At 38.1% G+C, this 19,437-nt stretch overlaps 1 protein-coding gene across 1 annotated transcript in view; it reads right to left on the bottom strand.

The window, feature by feature from the left end:
- Window positions 1-1,613: 1,613 nt before the first annotated feature.
- LOC121865276 overlaps window positions 1,614-19,437 on the bottom strand; it is a gene marked incomplete at its 5' end in the record, with an annotated part of 105,981 nt that continues 88,157 nt past the window's right edge. Inside the window, 9 exon segments of the mRNA XM_042364631.1 lie at window positions 1,614-1,652; window positions 1,806-2,015; window positions 8,896-8,934; window positions 10,691-10,750; window positions 11,549-11,608; window positions 12,021-12,080; window positions 15,110-15,211; window positions 17,319-17,435; window positions 17,727-17,870. Coding sequence (XP_042220565.1) covers window positions 1,614-1,652; window positions 1,806-2,015; window positions 8,896-8,934; window positions 10,691-10,750; window positions 11,549-11,608; window positions 12,021-12,080; window positions 15,110-15,211; window positions 17,319-17,435; window positions 17,727-17,870 — 831 coding nt within the window.

The raw sequence follows: 19,437 nt of genomic DNA, 5'->3' as shown, positions 1-19,437 counted from the left end.
ATTGGACAACCCAGCTTATTTCACCAGGAGATTAGGCACCCCAGCTTATTTCACCAGCAGATTAGGTACCCCAGCTTATTTCACCAAGAAATTGGACAACCCAGCTTATTTCACCAGCAGATTAGGTACCCCAGCTTATTTCACCTGAAGACTAGGCACCCCAGCTTATTTCAGTAGTACTAACAGCAGAACTATCCAATCACCACCTAACCCTCCACCACTCCTAACACAGAACACTAACACATCCCTTTCAGACAACCCAGCTTATTTCACCAGCAGATTAGGTACCCCAGCTTATTTCACCTGAAGACTAGGCACCCCAGCTTATTTCAGTAGTACTAACAGCAGAACTATCCAATCACCACCTAACCCTCCACCACTCCTAACACAGAACACTAACACATCCCTTTCAGACGGGTAAGTCCAGAGCCGCCCCCTAACACCCACGTCTATTAATTACCTGAACCCTATTGACGATCAAGGATGCGTTTACCTGTGTAGCAATTATCAGCATTGACCAGGTGTCCCCGTTTACCAAAGTTAATGTATGCACTACCGATGGCAACACTCCCAATTCAAGGACATACACACAGTATACACACACACACAGTATACACATACACACAGTATACACAACATACTCTATAGGAACTTTAGGTGTATACTTGTTTCTGTTTCGTGGTACTGAATTTAATATTACATACAGGTGACTCTCTTCCACCCACCATAATATACTCCCACGCCAATGTTTACAATACCATAAAACAGCTCCGTCACTTGGTAAAAAAAAATAATATATATATAAACTGTAAATCACTTCGAATTAATAATAAATTAGCAATTATCCAACACCTGTCAAAATACAATACCTTCGTCACGTGTCGTAAATCAACACAATAATAACAATAACCCAACACCTGTCATCACTAAACCTTACCTTGTGTAGCTGTAATAACCCAACACCTGTCATCACTAAACCTTACCTTGTGTAGCTGTAATAACCCAACACCTGTCATCACTAAACCTTACCTTGTGTAGCTGTAATAACCCAACACCTGTCATCACTAAACCTTACCTTGTGTAGCTGTGGCATCAATCTCTCACTTACCTCAATACACAGATGCTGTAGATGGACATAAATCTGAATATCAACACAGAGATGACAAATATCGGACGCAGTTGAAGATTAACACCACCCCAGCTTATTGGACCTGATGATTGACCACCCTTATGCTACCTGGGGTTGGGCGGGGTTGGGTTGGGCGGGGTTGGGTTGGGCGGGGTTGGGCAGGGTTGGGTTGGGGAAAGTTGGGCAGGGTGTACCTATTTAGTGCCTTATAATACAGTATCAAATTAGGTTCAAATCCCAATACAGACACAGACGTCCATAAAATCCCTCAGCCATTAGAATTACAGTAAAATCATAAAAAAAAAATCCCAGAGAGAAACTTAATGGGATTTTATTTACCCGATCGAATCTGAACCCCAAAATTTTGAACCTCTCGGCACGTTCAACACATTGGGAGGGGAGAATTCAAGACTTAAAAGGTTCTCAAATACCACTGTGAGCTCTACATACCAGGGAGGTGAGAGGTGTGGTATGGTTTACCCTCTCAAGTTGTCTCTGTATTTTCTATGTTTAGCGAAGTGAACTATAGCAAATCACACGAGTAAATTATATTAGATTCAAAACGTGACATTAGTGAACCCGAACTCAGCTTCTGGTATCCGGATTTCACAGTAGGGGTTACAAGAACGGCATAAAAGAACGGAGGAGGAAGAGATGGTAAATAAAAGGTACTCACGTTTAGCTCGCCGACGATCTTGTTGAACGCCCAGTACCATCTTTCCCTCGCGTTCATTTTCTTCTTCGGCGGCCCTTCTTCACCCGGTACGCCGCCATCCTCCTCGAAGCTGACGTGGCGCTCTTCGGAGGACGTCAACGGTGTCAGCTTGGCGTCGCTCGGGCCCTCAGCCTCACCAGCGTCAGCACTAGCGGGGCCCGGACCGGTGATCTGAAGACGCGGCGGCGATAAGGAAATAACACATTAGTTATGTTTCGGTTAAAGTTTTCTGTCCCTCCCACCCAGTTAATTGGGGTTAGATTGGGACTGGTAATTGGGACTGGTAATTTGGGTTGGGTTGGCTAAATGGATTAGTGGATTGGGTTAGGTTATGCTGGGTTATACCATAGGATTGGGTTAGGTTATGCTGGGTTATACCATAGGATTGGGTTAGGTTATGCTGGGTTATACCATAGGATTGGGTTAGGTTATGCTGGGTTATACCATAGGATTGGGTTAGGTTATGCTGGGTTATACCATAGGATTGGGTTAGGTTATGTTGTTAGGTCACACAGATTGGGTTGGATTATAATAAGATTGGGTTCGGTTACATTAGGTTATCCAAACTGGGTTAGGCTAATTGGGTTAAATTAGGTTATGTGGGCATTTAAGCTTGATTAGACTGTCATTTGAACAGGATTAGGTTAGGATAATTAGGCTGAATTAGGTTATTTGGATAGGATAAGGTTACCTGTATCAAGTAACCAAACACAATTATACAATTAAAATTTACTCTGGCAGGTGAGAGCAGATACAAACAGTAACATCATCGCATCTCTTAATAAAACACTAGAATAAAAAAGCATTAATGACAATATAATTAACAAATAATAACATACTAAAATATTAAAAAGTATTTATGGCAAGAATTTTAAAAAGTACGAATGATAAACAAAAAATAGAATAATTTAATGCCACTAGAATTAAAAAAGTAAAAATTACATACTAGAATATTAAAAATGGATTAATGACATACTAGAATTTAAAAATACTGTCTTCAAAAAGTGTTAAGTTCTGGTGCATAGGCCAAGTGTAGTCTATCCTACAGTAGTCTAATCTTACGTGAGCACATTACCAGTACCTCTGCAGCCTCACTGTCATGCAGATTAAGCTTTAGCATGCCAAGAAAAAAATACTGAATTACATATGTACAAATTCACTTTATCACAATACTATTCAAGCATGTTAAAAAAATGCAAGAGAAATAATTAAATATATACAAATTCCTTTTACCACAATACTTTTCAAGCATATTAGAAAATAATACAATCGCTGACATTCCCAGGACAATATTACCACCCGAAGGAGATAAAATATGAGCGTAGCTGTTTATTCACTGCTCAATACATAACACAAATCTTTCACTGAAAATCAAGTGCTATGCAACTCCCAAGGTAAAACGACCAAATCACTGCAAATAAAACGACCATTACCAAACCTAAATCACCAAATAACCTTCCACAATTAATTACAGCAAATTTATCTTTATTTAAACATCGAAAAAATACAGGAGAAAATTTATATAGAGCATATACTTTAAGAGTGAATTATATATACTATACCTCATCCTCGAGCATACTGTTGATTATGATGGCATGTAACACTCCAATAAGAATCACTTGTATATGACGAGGCTACAGCACAAAATATTCTTACCACGATTCCACTTGGCTTCTCCTTATGAATTCTAATATACTTTCCACTACCAACACCTTTCGATAATTCTATATAACTGATTGATAAAACACGTTATAAATGTAGCGAAATTTCATATTACGTGATATTTAAACTCGTAAACGGTTAATAATTTCAAGAGAGTCGTGGTTGTATTACTGAGTGAATTTCAAGAGTTAGGAAGCACCTCCGGTCGTCACCACACAACCCTGATGACTGACACACAACTTGTTAAAAGCATTATCATATACTTGTCATCCGTTCCGATAGACGAGAACACCTCCTCATAAGGTAACTGTTCACTTATCAAGACAGTTTCGTGCTAATACACCAAGTACTGCATATGATATAAACTAAATTATAATCAACGCGATTCAACTACTAATATGTACATGTGTTTATTTGGTGACTTAACTAATTTATACTGTATAGTCCTTGAAGGTCCCTGACGTTAGATTATAATAACTGCCCCGATGACTGAACCCTAACATTACTGCCCCGATGAATGAGTCCTAACATTACTGCCCCGATGACTGAGCCCTAACATTACTGCCCCGATGACTGAACCCTAACATTACTGCCCCGATGACTGAACCCTAACATTACTGCCCCGATCCTAACATTACTGCCCCGATGACTGAGCCCTAACATTACTGCCCCGATGACTGAACCCTAACATTACTGCCCCGATGACTGAACCCTAACATTACTGCTCCGAAGACTGAACCCTAACATTACTGCCCCGATGACTGAACCCTAACATTACTGCCCCGAAGACTGAACCCTAAACTTTCTCAGACGCAAAAATATCAAAACTGACGAACACACCAAGTACAGTATAAATGTTTGTAACGTACTGACAAGCTCTTTGTAGGGCAGGAAGCGAGACTCAGATTCACAAAAAAGATGATGTAACGCCTCAATTCTCTTGTATCTAGGTCACTTAGACAATCTCACGTCTGACAGTACGTTGTGTCATTAAGGGCCATAATTTCCCACATAAACGTATGCTAGTCACCCTCTCGCGTCTGCCTTAACCCAAGTTCAATGTGAGGTCGGCCATTCGTGTTTTCTTACCGCAAGAACTCCTTAAAATTATAATAAGCAACACCGGTTTTACAACGGTCCGACGAATTACCCAAAAGGACCCAGATATTCGTTAAGATTTTACCCTGATTTAATATACTTTTGGGTACATTTGGGTAATTTTGGGTAATTCGTTGGACCCGCTTTACAATAATCAATACTTATCAAACGGTTTTCATTTTAGAGCAACACCTGATTTTAATGAATAAGCACCACCTGTTCTTAATTAACCACATAACTGAGCATGGAATGTCTAATGAATTCAATAATACTTTACAACAACGACTCAGAGGAGGAGCAACTTTAGAACAATTTCTACTGGAAAAACTTTCATGCCTCTAGAATATTCCAGAAAGAGAAACGTGAAAGCATTACAACTTTGCTATGCTCTTCCCCTAATGTTTCGTGGTGGAGCAGCAGTTTAACGCGACGACCATGTGACCTATTGATGCGAGTATCAGGAGACAAGTGTTCCGGCTATTAATGCTTATATTTCACACACTAAAAACTGGCAGCAAATTTAAACGGTTTTGTATAGATAACTTAAACCTTTTCTTGTGTAAATAATAACAACAAATAAGGATTTAAAGCAATTTACGTATTATTAATCGGTCTATTTTGCCTTGGTCACGTTTCACACCTGAACATTGTGGCATATAATAATAAGTCATGCTACACTACACTACTGCAATAATTATATTTCTACATCAATAACACCTGGACACATCGACTCATTGCACGAATCTGTCACATTTAAAGATCATTCGGTCAATTTGCTTACCTCAACATTAACTCGGGTGTCCTCAGTCATCTTCGCTACAACACGTGCACTTAGATGATGTTGTAACCCAAACGCAAATACTTTTTACGCCGAAAATAAGGAACGACACTTTAACACGGGCAAAAACACATCTCGTCTTCCAGGAGTCTTCTCTTCTAAACACACGTGACACATTCAATTTACCAAAGACTATAAGACGGGAAAGTTCAGGCATTCACATGTAATGGTTAACATACGAACGAAGGCACAAATTTGGTAGTGCGGCGGATAGATGTCGCTGGTACGGAGCGCGTCGTCTACTAGTTTACACATTGACTATGACAATCGGAATCCGCACAAGAGCGCAATATACAAATGAATGGTCTTATCAACATGACAAGTAAAGGTCACCCGTGTATAATCTGCAAACGGTAGTAGGTAATAAGCAGCTACCAAACAGGGAGGTACTACCGCATAATGTGTTGTCTAATGGTGGACCCTGCTGCCATATGTGACCAAGTCCCAGGTTGGTGATCTGACTTTCTGCCTCATTGGTTCTCTTACTTTGACAACACAACATACATATATTGTTTCTCATTAAGGATTTTTTTTCTTTATGGTTCTTTATCATTATTATTATTATTATTATTATTATTATTATTATTATTAAATTTTCGCCCCCCAGGCCCCGATGTGGATCAACGACCTGTTCCCGGGTGGGCTAATCCCCGTAAAAAAAAAATCAGTTAAAAGCTTTGTTGGTTAGTTGGTAACAATGACAAGGCGTCGCGTGTAGTGTAGTGTTAACGAATATGGTTCTCGTGATTGATGTGGTTGCTTGTTAATTTGTTATACAGTAATAATATAACAAAACCAAACAATAACCTGACCTCAAAACAACATATATCCTCTGTACTGTTTATTTATGACATTGCAGAACAGTTTAATGTCGGCAATCACGTTACTGGTCACCGGGTCAACATTACATACTGAACTGCACAGCACACATACATCGTAAACTATTCTAAAGCGAGGATAAGTCCATCGAATATAAGTCAAATAGCAGATAATTAATTTTGAAGTGCCATTGAAAATCAAACCAATTGGAAAGTTGAACAATGATAAATAATTTTTCACATCCTAAAACCTGACGCAAATTCCAAGTTGTCTTTACATAGAATAATCTTTAAAGTTTTAATTGTTGATGTCTTCAGTATAATCTAGTCTTGGTATGCGTTAAAGACCTTAGTTGTTTCTTAGGACTGGTAACTACTGTAAATAAAAATATTCCACACTATCAACTACCTGCCTGAGCTTACGACTCATGAATTATTAGTGGCCCCAGAGAATTACTATTAGTCCAAGAGAATTATTAACAACCCTAGAGAAATATTAGTGGCCCCAGAGAATTATTAATGACCACGGAGAATTATTAATGACCACGGGAAATTATTAATGGCCCCAGAGAATTATTAATGACCACGGGAATTATTAATGGCCCGAGATAATTATTAATGGTCCAAGAGAATTATTAATGGACCCTGGGACTTTTAATGGCCCCAGAGAATTATTAATGACCCCAGAGAATTATTAATGACCCCAGAGAATTATCAATGACCCTAAAGCATTTTAATGACCACGGGGAATTATTAATGACCCCAGAGAATTATTAATGACCACAGGGAATTATTAATAACCCCTGGGAATTATCAATGACCACAGAGAATTATTAACCCTAAATAATTATCAATGACCCCAGAGAAATATAATCCCCCCACGAAAATTTTAGCAACCCCAGAGAAATAAAAAAAAACACCAATTCATTTACGTTCCGATAAATAAACTCACCCAACACACAAGTCTGGCATTGTTGAAGGTTACAGCAGAGAACACTATTCCTTCTAACCATAACCGAATGTCACCGAACCTAACCTATCCTAATCTAACCTATATGAACCACAATTGATGTTTGAAGCTTTAACATGATTAAGTATCTATTTCATGGTACAATATATGTAACTATCTAGATATTCGATATTTTTTTTTTGGCAACAATATTTGGGTTTCACAGCTGCCATAACACCGACACCAAAGCTGATATCCTAAGTTCCATATTTGCCTATGAATCTCTTTCAAATTAATCCAATCCCATAAATCCAGCTAAACTCCCTACTAGAGTATTTTCTGTTTATTCCCGTCTTATTCATACAAGCTGTGGGAACTAAAGGTATTCCAGTTATCTTCAAAAACTGATTCTCTAATTTCCTGTCATATTCTCTTCCTCTTCATCTGTCACACCCGAGGACCAGTGGATACTTCTCAATCAGACTTCCCTTGTGTCAATGTCGGTGCTCTCATCCTCAATTCATATCCTCAGCTGATGGTACAATATTAACTACCCTGAAAATTTATCCTATGTCTCTGATGCTCAAAGCCAATCGAGTCTCCCAGTCCAGCAAGTCATCTCAACTGCTACCAAAACATGAATTCTTACCATCTCTCTCAAACAAGATTATCCCCAGCCCATATTTTCACTCAGTAACCTCCTCATTACACCAGGATATCACTGTCAATATCCTTAGTATTTATTTTAATTGGTATATAATCTCTCCAGGAAACATCACATTCCCAACGTTGGAAAGACCGCATCCCATACACTAGGCTTCCTCCTTTGAACTCATCCATACTTTACCCCCAACATATGGTCTTACCCTCTACAGCAATCAGGTCTGCCCTCACATGGAATTCCTCCCCTGACTATCAAATGCATCTCTATCTTCATCTTTCTACCATTATTTCCACAGTCAGTTTGCCTTCATTATCTATATTTTCAACCCCTTTAGTGTCACACATATTCTTTGTCATCAATTTAACCTAAGTTGACTTTATTCCCTCTCTTGTTCCTTGTAATTCTCATCTCCTTACCTCTTACATCTTTCCATATACCTATAATGTACAGTTGTTTATATGTAAGGATTATTACCCACCTGTTATAAAATATCATCATCACTATCACTGTTTTATGGCCATTATCCATTGTTTATTGTGTTATGAACATAATAAATTCACCATACCAAAGTTGTTTACCAAGATACATTATATCACTGTCCATCACCCTCACCACAACCTACATCAATACGTCTTCACTATCTGCATTACCTTCACTACCAAATCAATAACTACAGCATTACTTCTACGTGACTTCACTCGGTATTACATGACGATGTGTGACGACCCACATCACAAGCTGTAATGGTCACACCACATCAAAACCTGATTCCCGACCTACAAGACAAGGCAAGGTCAATACAGTACAACATGAGATACTGTAATGTTATCTACACTATTACAGCACAAGCTATCCACTGTAGCAATAATAGAGATCTATTATTAATAAAAGCCAAATTATAAAATTACAAAGCACCATCACTGTACGAATTCCTGCAGCACCATAAGTAAAAAACAAAAATTAAAAGCATCCAAGGTGTCGTGCACTAGGTGTTTACAACGTACACCAGCTGAGGAATCTACCTGTTGATCTGGTTGTAGGGCGTCCTCCGAGGCTGGCTGCTGATGGAGCAACGAAAAATGAAAGGATAAATTCATCTATTCAGAATCTAAAGAGTGAAAAGAAATATACCAAATGAAAATACTTCATTTGTCTCCATATTATGAGAGAGGTGAGAGAGGGGGAGTTGAAATAATATGTAAGAAGAGAATGGAGGAAGCAGTCAACAATTCACAATTATGAAAGTTTATTGTGAATTACTCAGTCATGCACCTCTGATCAATCTTGTATTTGGCAGAGAACAAGACACCTAAACAACTGAAAATATTGCCCAAGTTTCATTTCCATAAAGAGGATGTCATAAAGTAAATAAGAATTTCCTTCCACTAAGTATCGGACCTGATCAAACTTGGACTTCCACGACTCGTCATCATCTTCACAAACAATTCCTAATGGGATCCCTGGCTCATCAAGTCCTACAACCATTAAGAAATAAAGGGCAGCTGGCTACTCTTGGCTTAAAACTATTCCAAAGGAGAGATTACTTTTAATTTCATGATAAAATTTAAAATATCCTACACGCATGCCTTATGACAGGTCCGTCGAGAAGCGGGTTCAAATAGTTTAATCACACCTGCTTGGATGAATTAAATGCCTTCATACAGAACAGCTTATGTGAACAGATAAGGTCTATTAGTACAATATTTATACACAGGTTATCATCAGCTGGACTGAATGGGTTTTAAGTGATAAACGTACATGATACAGCTAACTGCATATTGGATAAACACTATAATATTGTGCCTTTGAGTTACCATATAATTTGGGATTAAACTAGAAATGTTCCCACAGTACATATATACCAATACTGGCGAGCAACCTTCATTCCCCTACTGGACGCAGCTGATGAGTGAGTGTTGCAGCGTATCTCTTGTCTTAGTATCTCCCCTAATTCACCCAATGTTTGACTCTCACATTAACTTTCTGAAGTGTAACTCTTGCCTCTTCAACCAAACTCTTGTGTAGCCAAATAATAAAAACACAACACTAAATCTTTTGATGGGGGTCTGGCATCTCAGCTCAACTATCGTGAAATAATGAGTATAAATAGTGTTTGTATATGCGAGTAGTCAGATATTTTTAGTAATCCATTTTCTCCTGCAGTACTAATTTTCCAAATGTCTAGTTGATGTCACACAAAGCTAACTGTATTTTCCCTAAGGTTTCCTGTGCTCTGATAAATAAGACTATAACCACAGGCTCCAGGGAAAAAAATATAAACTAAAATGTCGAAGAGGTAGAAGCCGTGTGAAGATAGTAAGCAATGAAGACTTTTAAATATTACCAATATGAGCGCCATAACTGAGTCCTACACTAAAGTTATTCTATTCCTCTCCTCATAATGTCATGCTATTAAGTAGAATCAATTTCAGGTGAAGTTGAAAGACACAATTCCAATACACATAAACATTTTCCTTGATGTCTTGGAGGAAGATATAGAGAATAAACCAGAGGGTCTAAACATTCATAAACTTCAAACCACATATGTAATGTTAAGTTACTGTTTGATCTTCATAAAATGATATATCTAATCTCCTTTTCAATAATGACAACACATCAACTGGAAAGAGTAACATCTATTTAAGCTTCATTAAAAAATATAGTTACAGAATACTGGTATTGTACTGTACAGTATTAAGCTTACTGCCTCCAAAAACTCTATCAAAACACAAGTACACAATATGGTGGTAAAGAGCTTCATCTCTTTATCAAGTGTAAAAAATTAAGCCTGTGTATTGGGGAGGTAAAGAGGTTCACCTTTTGGGCTGGTGTCTGTTCAGGGAGCGTTGAGCCAGTTCTGCTGGGGTCGCTCAGCACCTGACACATGGAGAGAGAACACGTAGTAACAGGCAACACTGCAACATCACGCAGAAGACTCTTGCAAGCCACGACAGGGAAGTGAGACAGAAGAAGGTACACAAGACTCTACACAACATTTTTGTCAGTAAATCTACGAATGGCTGCGGGAACAGTTTGGAAGATATAATTATTGTGGAAGATGTGAGAGATACAGTAAGATATAAACCCCAAGAGGAGACAACATGCATATACTGCACATGCATCAGCACAATGTCCTGTACACTACATGCACTGCTACACGACACCCGATGGAGAGTCGTGGCACAAGACGACTAGGAAATATCTTTACGAAGAAAAGTTCGCCATGAGAATTCTGGCATGAGCCTATGAATAAAATAGTAGTAAAAAGGGAGCAGAGGAATTATATACCATTACTGAAAGAACCTTTGTGTTAAAATTTATAATAAAAGAGACACTCAGGTTCAATTTTGATCACAGTACTAAGAATATATAATGTATTCTTCATTACTGTTCAGAGGAAAAATAAAAACGTTTGCCACTCAGAGCACTATTCTGAGTACAGTAATAATCCATGAAGGGCAGCAGAGCGGTACTGTAGCTAAACAAACCGGAACTGTACAGAAGATAGCTACTAAAAATCACACTGGGTTGTTTCTCGTCCCAGAAGAAGCAGACTGGCTTACAGCAGTCATGGTAGAAAAGTATCATTAAAGCTACAGCACATGGGCCATAATGTACTGCTACTGTACCTAGAGACTAAAAAAAATACAAAAACATCCTAATAGAGAAATTCACCTGTTGATCTACCACTGCCGGCTTTTCCTCAGTAGGTGGTAGAGGGATCTCCCCCTGACCCTATGAATTAAAGGATAACCAGTTTCAGATGAATGGGATGGGGCACACGATCTCATATACATGATGAAATTCTTGTCATGTGAATGGGACTGGGTAATCTTTTTATATGCATGATGCTACATTTGTGGTCGGGGTTGGGTATTATTCTTTATACATGATGTTATATTTATAACGTGAATGGGATGGGGTTGAGTCATAAAATGCATGATGCTATTCTTAAAAACTTCTTGTATGTCCAAAAATTAAAAACAAAAATACTTGATAGTTTGTGGTTATCAACTACAAGTGCTGGATCATGCGGGTCACTTGAAGTAGACCTTGTGATGAAGATACGTGATCAACAGGAGTGAAAAAAAAACAATAAATTTATGAATCACGAGGACGGAAATTTATGTATATTTGAAATATTCACCTCTTGACTAGCCTCGGTGGGCCTTGGCACCGTTTCTGGGGGTTGGATTCCAACGGTAGGCTGTGGATAATATGCGTTATGTCATTAGGTGTGACCGAAAGGCATGTGACCTTATCTGTCTGGTTATACACAGAGGAGCCGGAAGATAATGCAGAAGAATAAAAATGTCAAACTAAAAACCATTATGTATAGACACCTTGCAAAACTGAGACAAAATTGTAATATAACAATAGTGGTTGTTAAAAAATAAGACATCTTTAAAAAGAAAAAATCTTGCTTCAAAATGAAGATAAAGAGAAAAACACTGTATATTGTATGTAATCTAAGAAAAATAAATATGTATAGAGTACATACATATAAAAGGAAGTATGAGAGAAGCATCAGAGATAAGAAAGCTGGGAAGAATTTAGGGGATCTTAAGGGTTTGCCTCTGCCCTGGAGTAACTCAAAGAGTCAACACACAAGGCAAAGCTAACTACAGTAGTGTTATACTGTATTTTCTAAGTCCTTTGTATGTTAAGGGGGATAAGTTTTTCTCTTGCAGCTTCTGAGACTTCAGACGAACTAAGTAAAGCACTCAAAACTTTCCATGCCAATACTGATAAAAGGCGAGGCATTACATTGCCCTCGGTCGAAGATTCTTCTAGTTTAATATGAAAATGCCTGTCACTTGTATCAAGTAAGAAGCAGATAAGTAAAATGCAGCATGTCACAATACCCATACATGAGTTGATCATAGCGCAAGAAAGGGAGCAAGCAGCCTACTAATATCATAAAGAATGGCTTCAGCTACCACGACACTGAGCCAAGGGAAAGGGTAGCATTATGTCATCACTGAGTCAGCATTACTTCATCATTATGCCACTGCTACGTCACCAGCCTTAGTTAGGGTGGGGGATCACCTCGACTGTGACTGCTCCTTCCAACTGCTGCTGTGGTGTTTGCTCCACCTCTCCAGCCACCTCAGGAATCGTGGTCAGAGTACGCGGAGTGACAGGGACAGTTGTGGTGATGGTAGGAATAACTACAGATGTTGTAGAGCATGGTTGTGTTGTGGTAGAAGGTTCAGAAGTAACTGTGGTAGTGGTAGTTCCAGTAGGTGTAGTGGTTGTGGAAGAGGTGGCAGTGACAGTAGAAGTAACGTGGGTGCTGCTGGCAATGACTGAGGCGTCCTCGGCAGACAAGGCCTCCATCTGTTCCACAGGCGATGGAACCACAACAGATTTTTCCCTGTCTTTCATCTCTTGTTGTTGTTGTTGTTGTTGTTGCTGTTCCATCTGGACCTGTGCCTATCACACATGAGAGGGGAAAGTAACAGTTGAAGTAGAAGTCAGGAAAACTGGAAGGGTAGCAAGAGCAAATCAACTGGAAAATAAACTATACAACACTACTCTTTTTTTAAGCATGGTTCAATAAATCTACATTCATACTGTACTTGTATGGCAAATATACATGTGTATAGTTTGAATCAACTCTAGAAGGCAGTAAAGGAACTAAATTAAAAATGCTTCCAATCATTATGTGTACTTCGAGAGTCTGACCTATTGGGCAAGTTATACGTAGGACCACATCAATACCAAGGTCCTCCACATCTGTTCATTACCTTGTGTATAAAACTGGTCATAAATTGTATACTAAATAATTATAGATAAAAGTAAAGATATGTTTTGAAAGTACATAAAAGTACTACAGGAATATCCAGGGAAACACTTTAAGGGGGATGACCTGTTCAGAAGCAGTTACTTATAAAGGAACAAATGTTGACTGTAACACCAAGAGAATTCTTTGAGCCTCATGTTAACTAACTATTGTATTTGTAACTCATTAACTGGCTGATTCAAATATTGTACTGTAGTCTCTTATATATTACTAGAAAACCTGTTTCCAGATTTAACCAATAAGTATTTAAAAGGTAACCCACTAAACTGGTTCAAGGTATGACCCAAGAATATGACAGAACTGCACAGAGTACCAGCCATAATGCAGTGCAGTAAATAACCTACACAGGCTTTTAGTAACAATTTTAATGTGTTGTCAGATATTAAAGTACAGTACTGTACCCATACAGTACTATAATACTTATAAAAAGTTCCAACACGGACTGAATATCACCAGCTTGTAGAGAGGTAATAAAATGTCTTGAGAGCAAATTCTCTATTTCATAGTAAACTTAACCTAAAGATACATCAATGATTCTCTCAAGCACATCATTTTGGTTGAGACATTAAGTATCACAGTTCAAGGTTCCCACATATGGGCATTTCTCATATACTTCACCCTTAACCAGCATCTATCCATACAATTATGATAGAGAATATACATATATTTTCCAATCTAACTGTGACCCAGATAGCATATTCCTTAATACAATCTATCATATTTTCCCCCAAACTACCTACACAATTTATTTTCCTGCAATATGAGAACTCCATACAAATGCTCTTACTGTAACTCTACCGTACTGTGTGGTAAATCCCCATCAACACGATGAGGAGAGAACTGAGTGACTGAAGCCCCTCATCTTGGGTCTAGTCACCAGCAGGACAACACCAGCAAGGAAAGAGTAAAACTTGCCCAATAGTTCAGTCACAACTAGTGTACTGATTCAAGATGACCAACCAAAAACATGCTCAGTTAAAACCACAGAAGTAAAAAAAAATAAAATTAATTTCTACAGAGAGGTATTTACCAAAACAAAAACTGAATAAAGTGATAAAATGGAAGATGGTGAAGATTATGAGACATGAGAGAACAGGCAAGACGTTCCTGCATATGTGACCATGCTAACACAAGTTGTGGTGGCTATTACGTCCTTAGACAACCGATCGATGTTAAACCTCCTCATGTGTAGGAAATACTGCATGCAAAAACTGTGAGCGATATATAATATCTGTATAAGAAGAAAGTAAATACAGAACTCTAAACTCCATAATGTAAAAAAGTAATCCTTTGCCGATGTAAAAAGTCTGCTTTTCAAATACAATGTGAAGAAGTTTAATTTAAAAAATTCTAAAATTCGCGAGCAGTAAAAGACACAAAAAGTCTCAAACAGGCAGCGTCTTTTAAGTGTCACAGAGGACCAGAATCACCTCTGAGCTGGGCTTCTGCAACATTTTCATCTTTTCTTCAAAAGAGGCCTTCTTGGCTTGGTCCACTGCAGGCTCTGGTCTGGGCTGGGTTTGCTGGGTGACCTAAAAGCCACGAGTTGTTATTTGGAGAGATCCATGTACAGTACATGTACTGTGTACACAATTCCCTTGTTTAAATCAAAGCTTTTTAGATGAAATTTTGATATGAAGTTGTGAATTGTTTACCTCCTTGAAGACAATCTCATTTGGGCTTCATTAATATATACTGCATAAGTAATAATAATACTTATGCCATCACTCAACCTATCTCTGATTACTGAATTGTAATCTCCAAATATTTACATCACAGAGTTGATGACAAGTTAGTGTAGTAATAACTGCATGCGCATAAAACAACTGTGTACCAATGCAGAGAAGGCTAAGATATTATGTACCATTCTGAGAGAATTAATTTTGTTGGACTCAGAATGTCATGTCTTGCTTAAAATTAATTAGATATGAAAACTGAACTAAAAATATAATAAACTATTTTCAAATTAGTTGTTATTATATCACATATCCAAAATGATTACCAGCAAGTCATGTGGCGTTCTATACTGTAGTGTAACCTTGTCCCGCTAAAGCTACGGTGCTAGACTTCTGTAAGATGGTGCTTGAAGGGGGACACTGTAGTCCAATGTTACTTAGGGATTTCATTACAGTTTCCTTCTAAATATATTCTATATACTGTATGTACAAGCTGAAGCACAGCCCTGTTGGTCTTGCGTTACAAGTTTTGTGAAGAGAACCCATGGGCTCAACACACAGGGTATTAAAGCCAGCATTAATTACTATGGGACTCATTTAAATTACTCCTTAACCACACATTAACTGTAAAAGAATACATTGTTACTGTAAATATAAATATGAGCTATTTATAGAATACTTCACAAAGAGATTCATCATTAAACTCATATGTAATTCAATTATTTTCATATTTCTTTTGGACACACTTCTGAGTTTGTGTGTTATAGGAGAGCCAAAATATATTCCCTACCCATTCAGGAGCTCTGAGTATTGCTTATGAATTGATCTTTGTTTTGTAACTCAGAACAGCCAACGTTGTGAAGATAATTATGACTGCATCGTATTACTCACTGTACCATGATGAGCCATTGAAAACTAAACAGAGACAACATAATGACTCTGATACTTCCCAAACTGTATGACAGATGGATGGGGCTCACTGTAAAACTACAAGAATCTGGACCAATGTAGATAGTATAAACAAGTGAGAAAATTTAATTGAAATGCCACTCACAAATGTTAATTATAATGGCATGAGTGACTAATAGCCTCAACAATATTAAGGTCAGGTAAGTGTTTTCTTCTTGATGGTAAACACTTAGAGACATCCTTGGCATTTCTACATCTATGTGATTTAACCTTAAACTTTATGAAGGAAGTAAGAACAATCCTCTCAATTAAACATAAATTATTCAACACTGTGGATGAATTTTAAACTAATAAGCCAGAGACATGTAACAACAACAGATTCTGAACTGCTCATCCAACTTTGGGTCACAGAAAGACTAACTAGAAGGGCCAAGACATTTGTTTTCAGAAAACTCATTGTTTCAACTTCATATATTTTCATTATAAAAGAAGAGTAAATATCACAGGCCAAAAATTACTGAACTAAATATATAAGATTCAAGCAAATTACATACTGTATATGCTATTTATAGAAGATTAACTTTATCATTGTGTGATGACATCGTTTAGGTCTCCGTGACATTCCATTATCAGTAGCTTATGTTTTCCCTTACAGTAAATGTGTGTTGCTAAAATAACCAGCAACATTTAGATGTGAGTCACAAGAATCACTGATACCTGTGGTACAGTTCACAACCTACAACCCTTCTCAGCTGTACATCACTGAGTCACCATATGTGCAATTTTGGAGTGACTAGTTTAGTTCAGCAACAAAAGCTCTCACATCTATAAGTTACATGATTAATAAACAAACTCTACAGGGAGGAAGCATCGTACATCACCCCAAACAGAGTGAGATTTAGTGGGGTCCTTCTACACTTGGTCTGAGGACCAGAAGCTCCACAAGTTCCAGACGAAAACCACGCTCATAAAACAGGCAAGGTGGAACTTGTGATAAACATGCAAGTATGGGTGGTTGAGATAAATGAAGTGTTCAACTACGCCAAGACTTCACCTTCTTAACAGGCAGCTGTTCGGTCTCTTTGACCTGTTCCTCACGGGCAGGCTGGCTGGACAGGACTCTAAGCTTGTCTTGAGGTTTAGGCACTGAGGCCCGCGTTAAATCAGGTATCTAAGAAAAAATATGATGTTTAAAGGAAACTTGTTTTTGAAAGTTCCTTTGCTATCTTCAAGATTGAAAAATGTCTTGTATAACTATAGCAAAAAATAAACAAATAAATAACAGAAAAATATTAATTCATATTCAACGTATGATGAAAAAAAATTTAGAAAAGATTTTGAAATTTGTTTTGAAGTGATTTTATCATATCAACCCTAGGTATGTTTCAAGAATGAAGATTTGATGTTACACTTCTCCATAAATTTCAGAATCCAATTTTTTCAGATTTAAAAAAAAAATCACCTTGATGGGCAAGGAGGTAGGTAGGGAGGTGGGTAGTGCCGGTAGTTTTAGAATTCCTTTCATCTGTCGCATTTTTTCCTCGAAGGATCTCTGCCTATTTACCTGTTCAGCCGGTCGGTTCAAGGTGGCCGTCGAGGGACCACTCTGAACACATAGTAGAAAGGCCGGTTATTCCCACTTTGAGTACTGTACATATGACAACAATGTTATTTCCAGCAAAACCAAGAACAAAGTCAACCCTAAATACTACTGAGAAGCTTTACTAACGCTGGTAAGAATGCAACTATGGCAGCTTTAGGAGTAAGCAGTAAGAGAAATGAGACTCTGACAAGTGTCTGTCTTCACACTAGTGCCTTAATAGTTGCAGATCAAATGGGCCCCAGTCCTAATGGGCCATAACCTAACCTAATCAATGTAGGGTCCATTAGAACTGGGTCCCAGTCTTTATGGTAAGGTTTGGTTGGGACCTTTGAGGACAATGGCCCATTCGACCAATCAACATGCCTTAAACAGGTGAAACTCACAATATGAACAAAGTGTCACTCACCCTTGAACAATTACAGAGATAACAGAAGCTGTAACACAAAGGCTGGTCTCTAACCAGTACAGTAAGTGGTGGAAATAACTGTAATGGATGTAGTATATTCAGATTTTCAATATATTAGTAATATTCATAACAAAAATAATTACCATATGAATGAGGATGCAATTGCAAGAGTGTGTGTGTGTGTGTGTGTGTGTATGTGTGTGTGTGTGTGTGTGTGTGTGTGTGTGTGTGTGCGTGTGTGTGCGTGTGTGAGTATGTGTGTGTGTGTGTGTGTGTGTGTGTGTGTTAAGAGAGATGCATCAAAATGTTAATGTCCAACACTGATAATTACATAAGATAAACAATAGCCTCTTATGAGAGACTAGATCCATAAGCAGTAACAGATGGAGATGGAAACTGGAAATCAGAAAAATATACCTTGAAGATTATCAAGCAATCTCAGCATCATAAATCCTCTTGACACTTATAGAAGATATATAACATGAGCAAAGATCCATTGCTAACAGTCCAAGATGGTTTATAGAAGACATCCAAGATATTCATGCGGAAGTGCTATTATCATGTCAGGTAAAACTCATCTCTTTCCATGACATTGAAACAGTCCGGTAAGAGAATGATATCTCTTCTGTAGCACTGACATGCTTGCAGTAATACCCTCCAAAAGTCAGAGGGCATTTAAAATCTCAAGAAAAATTTTGTAAGTAAGGGAGAAGACAAAAAATAAGAGGATATTAATATGACCCTCTTGAAGCCCTATGGCATTAACAAATCATCAGTACTGTATTGTTGAACAAGAGAGAAAGTTGGTATAAAGTGACGGTGTCAGTTTGGCAGCAGGTGCCCAGAAATCCGTCAAACTCAGCTTTCGTGCTTGCCATGCAAGAAGCGGTTGATAAAGCATGCTATGTCGAGGCCCACTGGTAAGTCACTCAACATGCCCCAAAAGAGACTTAAAGTTAAAAAGTAAATCAGAGTCACTTAAGCAAGATTATCTCGCTTGAAAAGTCCATAAGAGGCAAAAGATGTTTGACTGGTTCTTAAAGATTCCCAGAAATGCTTCTTTTCCAGAGAGACATAAAAACATATCAAAGTGACAGCACTATTCACCTGTGCCTGAGAAGAGCGGGTTGGTTGGCCCTGCTGAAGGTTTCTGAGCTTAGCCTC

Source organism: Homarus americanus, unplaced genomic scaffold, assembly GCF_018991925.1.
Source record: "Homarus americanus isolate GMGI-L3 unplaced genomic scaffold, GMGI_Hamer_2.0 scaffold48830, whole genome shotgun sequence".
Taxonomy (NCBI): Eukaryota; Metazoa; Arthropoda; class Malacostraca; order Decapoda; family Nephropidae; genus Homarus; species Homarus americanus.
The sequence above is the reverse complement of the archived record's forward strand: the minus strand, read 5'-3'. Positions and strand labels throughout refer to the sequence as shown.